General features: G+C 45.3%; 1 protein-coding gene across 1 annotated transcript; it reads right to left on the bottom strand.

Annotated features, from left to right (window-relative positions):
• Positions 1-1,706: 1,706 nt before the first annotated feature.
• Positions 1,707-3,158, bottom strand: LOC144124733 (legumain-like). Its single transcript, XM_077657590.1, has one exon. It carries the CDS (start codon positions 3,093-3,095, stop codon positions 1,788-1,790), a length of 1,308 nt encoding a protein of 435 aa, XP_077513716.1. The 5' UTR covers positions 3,096-3,158; the 3' UTR covers positions 1,707-1,787.
• Between the last annotated feature and the right edge of the window lie 3,837 nt (positions 3,159-6,995).

The raw sequence follows: 6,995 nt of genomic DNA on the forward strand, positions 1-6,995 counted from the left end.
CTCCCAACATCCACTAAAGAAGAAGAAGAAGAAGAAGCAAAAGCTATCATCAACTCTGTATCTTAGATTTTTATTGCTAGGTGCATTTTAAGCGCAGTCTTGGCATGTCGCTGAGAACACGGCCTTTTTTTGGCCCCGCTCGAGCTTTAAATTACGAGAAATATTGCCGGACTGCTTATTGCGACTAATTCGTTTAAAAATTTGTCAACTTTTGCCTCGTCATCTTGTAGCTTGATGTGAGGCAGCAGTGGAGAAAAGACAACAAAAAGAGAATCAACGCCCACTGCAATGTGCGACCTTGTTGGAAAAATTTTTTATTATTATTTGCTTTTATACCAACTGAAACTGCTCTGCTTAGTTGCACAACAAATTATTAGCAAGAAGAGTACCGGTGTGCACTGAATTACGTTTTAGGAAGCGCTGTTTCTCGCTTTCATTCAATATACACAGGAACACGAGGCGATCTGTTACTGCGAGGAGTCTTCTGTGAAGAGCCGGAGTTTCGAAGGCTCACTTAAGAGACACTGTTGTTGGGAACTACTGCTTGTTAGCGTAGCCGCTTCGGCAAACTAAAGTACTGCACAGCGTCTTGCAAACAACGGTAACGAAGACAGGTATCCCTTCTCAATTCGTTTGCAAGCGCAATTTAGTGACTGGGAAATAAAAATTCGAACATTTAGGACACACAGTCGAAGTTTCCAAATTCTCCTGCTATATGCGCTATAAAAAAGTGATGTGCGTGACGTTGTTCTGGTTTTTATGATATTTACGCATTTTGAGCTGCGCTCACTATTGAGGTGGGGCGCGCGTGCAATCTCAAGAGAGCATGTGTGAAGAATTTAACTTTCTGTTTCCCGCATACTTGTTCTTTAAAACAACCAAGGGGTCTATAACAACAAAGCATTTGCCGCAGCTAAAGAAATACCTATTTTTTATCTTTTCTCTATCAGAGTGGTACTGAACAGCAAATATGGGTTATTAGCCCCTGCCACACTTTTACTCTCTTGACAGCAAAATACAACGGCTTGTATTCTTAAAGAATCCTTCACGCGCAAAGCTAAATAAATTTCTGGCCCTTTTCCCGATTAATGCATTACTCGTGTTCGTATATGCGCCGTTATAATTGCAGAGAAGCGTATGTCAACTTTTTATTGATGTTTTTGTTCTGTTTAAGGCTGCCTGTGAAGTACGATAAGAGTTCTAGAGCTGACTTCCACTTTGAGTACCTCTATCTAATCTTCGTCCTGAAAACACATGAATTTCGGCTTCGTTTTTGTTATCAGTCACACTTATGCGATTAGTACTAGATAACTATAGAGACTGCGTCGGTGATGCATTTCAAAATTTATTTGCACACAGGCCACATGACAAACCTCTTTTATAGTTTTGCAACATGTTAATAGAACAGATAAGAGGCTAATAGAGGTTTAGCTAAATTTGGAGTATGCTGACCTGAAACCACGTAAAAGAAATTATTACTCTGTGATCTGCAAGCGGTGTTTTTTCGATTCTACGAATGAGCATAACTTCATTAACAATTAAGCTACCTTACTACGCATTTTATTCTTTACAACTGCGCAGTACCCTAAGCACTATCAACGTTCACGTCGTAACATTATGCTCCCCCTCGTATTCGTCACAAATGTTGGTCCACCTATTCGACTTCTCCTGAATTTTCGTTGTGAACAAAATTGGAGGAACATCTCTCAACGAAAATATAATCAATATTTATTTGAACCAATGCGATGAATGATAGGAGCAGGATTGCTGCCAGTACAGACCAATTTTCAAACAATGTCAATTACTGTAGGATGGGTGCACGCCATGTCCATGGCTTCTATGATGCGAGTGATCCCAAAGCCTGACTCGCACATGTTAACAAGGACCCGAAGGTGTTCCAAGGCATATGGGTTCTTGGAAAGTCGGAAGCAGTTTTCGTTGAAGTGTTGCACAGCCTTCTCGTAACAGTCGAAGTCCCGAAGTGGAAGCTTTGTCCGCAGAAGTGAGGTGGCGCTATCAGAGTTTCCATCAGATACAAAGCTCGCAATTTCACTCACTTTCTCTCCGAGGAATGATCTGTTCCGAATAGCTTGCTGTAGCTTGATCATCAGAGAACGCTTGGTGGAACGGTCGGTTGCTTTCTCCAGCTTCCTCCTTAGAATGGCGAGGGGGACGTCACGACTGGAGACTGGGTCACGTGGCACCGGAGGGTACTCAATGGGTTCGGTCTGCTTCTCGCCCTGAAATTCACTCACTGAGAGCTGCCCCAAGTTCAGGTCGCCGTACTCCATGACGTGGCTTGTGTTGGTCTCCTTTCGGACGAGCTTGAACTGGTCGATGAGTGTCTCTTTGTGGAGGTCCTCTTTGTCCGAATCCTCCATCCAGTTGACACTGTAGACGTCACCCAAATAGGTGCTACGCTTTTCGTCCCAGTAGCAGGCGTATGAGGACTCGTCGGGATTCGCTGCCGTCGTGGCGTAGACGTTCACGTTGTCTGGGAGCAGGCCGTCGAACATCGAGCCTGACTCACATGCCTCAATGTAGATGACCATCTTGGCGAACTTCTTCTGTTTGTGCATTTTCTTGATTGCATTTACGAAAGGCTTGGCATGCAACTCGTCGTTTGGAAATGCTATCAGTCCTGGCGCCCCGTGGTCTGCAAAGTTGACGAAGATGTGGTCGTTGGGACCGCTTGCGATCACCTTGCCGCTGCCGCCACTGACCTTCTTGCCCTGAAGAATATCAAGGAAGTTTTGGGGTGTCACCAGGTCTCCGGTGTAGTCCTTGGGGACTCCGGGGTATACGTTCTTTCCGTTGGGATGGTTGATGACCACTCCGGGTGTAGGGTTCTCGGTGCTGTTCACGATATCGTCGTACATCATCACCACAATGCGCTCATCGGGAATACCATGGTTGCTGAGCACGTGGTAGGCGTGGCAGATGTCTGCTTGGTGCCTGTAGTTGTAATAGCCATTGGATCCGGCGACGAGAAGTGCCCAGAGCTTTGGTTCAGAGCTCTTGTCCTTCTCAGGTGCTGCAGCAGCGATTGCAATGGAGGCCAGCAGGGGCAGCAAAACCGACCGCGAAGGTGCCATGCTTGGTGTGCACTGAGAGAAGAGGCCTTTAGTCACAGCGCTTATAAGTGGCCGCACCGGGTACGAGATTTCTGTACAACCTTGGTATTGGCTGCTGACGCGCTCAGGGGCGTTGCGTCCACTCATATATTTACCGGGAGAGAGAAAGGTTAGGATATCAGCAGCGATAATATACCTCCGCTCCGTGTATGAAAGGCCGATGACGGGCCTGCGACGTGATGCTCTCAAAGGAGAGAGAGAAAATCTCTCGGATCAGCGGTGATGAGTGTTCTCTCCGTTGGCGTGCTGCCTGAGCTCTTGATGGATTGCATGCGACCTACGCATTTTTTGAGGCTGCATATTTCACTGCTCTAGACTCGAAAATGATGAGCATGGCCATTTTTGCAGTCCACATTCTTTGCCCATTCGGATTATTTATGTTTAGCCTTACTGCTGCAAAAGTTTAGGGCCGGAATCTGGGGCTCGGCGTAGATAGTATAGAAAGCGGGAACGAATGTAGAACATAGCCACTCACAGAATCATCATCGTCAGCCTTGCTATACCCACTTCAGGGCAAAGGCCTCTCCCATGTCTCTCCATTTAAACCTGTACTCTGCCAGCGTCATCCAACCTTTGCCTGCAAACTCCTTAATATCATCCGCCCACCTAACCTTCTGCCGCCCCCTGCTACGCTTACTTTCTCTTAGAATCCACTCCATTATCCTTAAGGACCAGCGGTTATCTTGCCCTCGCATTACATGCCCTACCCAAGCCGATTTCTTCCTCTTGATTTCGTCTAGGATATCATTAAACTGCGTTTGTTCCCTCACTCACTCTGCCCGCTTCCGGTCTCTTAACGTTACACCTATCATTTTTCTTTCCATGGCTCGCTGCGTTGTCCTTAACTTAAGCTGAACTCTTTTCGTTAGCTTCCACGTTTCTGCCCCGTAGGTGAGTGCTAGCAAGAGACAGCTGTTGTGCACTTTTCTCTTGAGGGAAATTGGTAAACTGCCATTCTTGATCTGAGAGAACCTGCCATATGCGCTCCACTCCATTCTTATCCTTCTAGTTATTTCCCTCTCAATTATCCGGATCAGCTGTCACTACCTGCCCTAATTAAACGTTTTCGTTTACCACTTCCAGGCGCTCACTGCTAATTGGGAACTCCTGTTACTTGCTAGACTGCTGAACATTACTTTGGTTTTCTGCATGTTAACTTTTAAACCCAGAATTCTGCCCTGCCTGTCTAATTCATTGACCTTGATTTGCAGTTCACCTCCTGAATGACTGAGCAAGGCAATGCCATTAGTGAATCGCAGATTATTTAGGTATTCTCTATTTACTCTTATTCCCAACTGTTCCCAATTAAGGCCTCGGAATACCTCCTGTGAACAGGCGGTGAATAGCTTTGGCGAGATGGTGTCTCCTTGCCTGATGCCCTTCCATATTGGAATTTTATTGCTGACTTTGTGGAGGACTATGGTAGCTGTGCTGTTCCTATATATATCTTCCAGTATTTTGATATACGGCTCTTCTACACCCTGATTTCGCAATGCCTGTATGACTGCTGGGGATTCCACTGAGTCGAATGATTTCTCGTAATCAATGAAGGTTATATATAGAGGTTGGTAATATTTTGCGCATTTCTCTATCCCCTGAGTGACAGTGTGAATATGATCTATTGTGGAATATCCTTTACGAAAGCCCGCCTGACCATTTGGTTGATTAAAGTCTAAGGCTGCCCTGATTCCATTAGAGATTACCATAGTAAATACATTGAACGCAACATAGTAAGCTGATCGGTCTATAATTTTTTAAGTCCTTGGCATCTCTCTTCTTATGAATTAAGAAAATGTTTGCATTCTTCCTAGCTTCTTGTACGGTCGAGGTCATAAGACATTGCGTATACAGGGTTGTTAGTTTTTCTAGCACGATCTCCCCTCCATCCTTCAACAGATCTGCTGTTACCTGATCCTCCCCAGCTGCTTTTTCCCTTTATATTGCTCCTAAAGAATTCTTTACTTCTTCTTTCGTTACTGGCGCGATAACCCATTGATCTGCGCTACTGTCTTTCACATTAACGCTATGATTGCATTGGCTACTGTGCAGATTTATGTATAACTCTTCGGCTACTTTAACTATGTTATCCATACTGCTAATAACATTGCCCTCCTTGTCTCTTAATGCATACATCTGGTTTTTACCTATGCCTAGTTTCTTCTTCACCACATTTAGGCTACCTCCGTTCTATTGGGCATGCTTGATTCTCTCCACATTAAACTTCCTGATGTCGGCTACCTTGCGCTTATTTATTAACTTCGATAGCTCTGACAGTTCTATTCGGTCGGTAGCGTTAGACGCTCTCATGCTTCGACGTTTCTTAATCAGATCTTTCGTCACCTGAGGTAGCTTTCTGGTATCTTGTTGAACTGTCCTACCGCCTACTTCTACTGCGCACTCCGTAATGATGCCTGTCAGATAATCGTACATTGTATGAACATCAAGATCGTCTTCCTCAGTTTAAGCAGAATATCTGTTTTGACGCGATATTCCTAATTCCTGTCCTTTCCTTCTTAGGGCTAACTCGTTAATGTACTTCCTCTGCACTATATTCTTCCGTTCCCTCTTCAAGTCTAAGCTAATTCGAGACCTTACCATTCTGTGATCGCTACAGCGCACCTTTCCGATGACGGCCACATCCAAATCGATGCCAAGTTGAGCGCATAGTCTGAAGTCGATTTCATTTTTAGTGTCACTATTAGCACTCTTCCAGGTCCACTTCCTGGTCTCTCGTTTGCGGAAGAAAGTATTTATGATGTGTAAATTATTTCTATCTGCGAATTCTACTAAGAACTCTCTCCTGCAATTTCTAGAACCTATCCCATAGTCGCCTACTGCGTGATAACCAGCCTCCTTCTTGCCCATCTTCGCATTTTAGTCGCCCATCACTACAGTGCAGTGTTATTTTACTTTCTTCGTTGCCAATTCCACGTCTTCACAGAAACTTTCAACTGTCTCGTCATCATGGCTGGATGTAGGCGCGTAGGCCTGTAGCACTTGCAGTTTGTACCTCCTATTGAGCCTCATTACAATAGCTGTTACCCTCTCGTTAATACTACGTTGCAAGCTATATCCTGATTAATGAGGAATCCCACACCTTGTTCTCGTCTATACGCTAATCCACGATGGCACAGTATGTATCCTTGCATTAGTGCTGTATACGCCTCACCTGTCCTCCTAACTGAACTAAGCCCTATGACATCCCATTTAATTTCCGCTAGTTCCTCGAACAGCACTGCTAGGCTAGCCTCACTAGATAAAGTGCTAACGTTAGACGTTGCCAGGTTCAGATTTCAATGGCGGCCTGTCCGGAGCAATTCTTAGCACCCTCCGCTGCGTCCCAGGTCTGACCGCCGCCTTGGTGAGTTGCTCCGCAGCCGCTGGGGACTGAGGGCCGAGGGTTAATTGATTTGTTCATAGAAGGTTGTGGCCAAGTACTGCATTAGGGTGGCCAAATCCTGTTCTGGTGAGGGAATACGTTGTCGGTTCTGGTCATGGAGATCAGGCCGCACCTCAGGCCTGGTTCTGCAATTTCATCGACACGCGGATTTTTTTTAACCCGGTGGAGAATTGCGCGGCACCAGGATTCAAGCCCCGGCCTTCTTGCACGTGAGGCAGATGCTTTACCTTTTGCGCCATCGCTCCTCTATAAAAATATTATCACTCTAATAATATTATTTGTACCGTTACCAAGTGCACTATTGTCCTCGACATGAGAGTAAGGTTAGAGCCCTCACACTAGCTTCTCCTTTAAAAAAATTGTGAGAATTGTGGAAACTTTGTGTGAGATGACAATACTCACTCTTTGTGAACGCAGATAGTTGTTATTCGGAACGTAGCACCCATTGTTGCAGTTTTTAC

Source organism: Amblyomma americanum, chromosome 3, assembly GCF_052857255.1.
Source record: "Amblyomma americanum isolate KBUSLIRL-KWMA chromosome 3, ASM5285725v1, whole genome shotgun sequence".
NCBI classification, from domain to species: domain Eukaryota; kingdom Metazoa; phylum Arthropoda; class Arachnida; order Ixodida; family Ixodidae; genus Amblyomma; species Amblyomma americanum.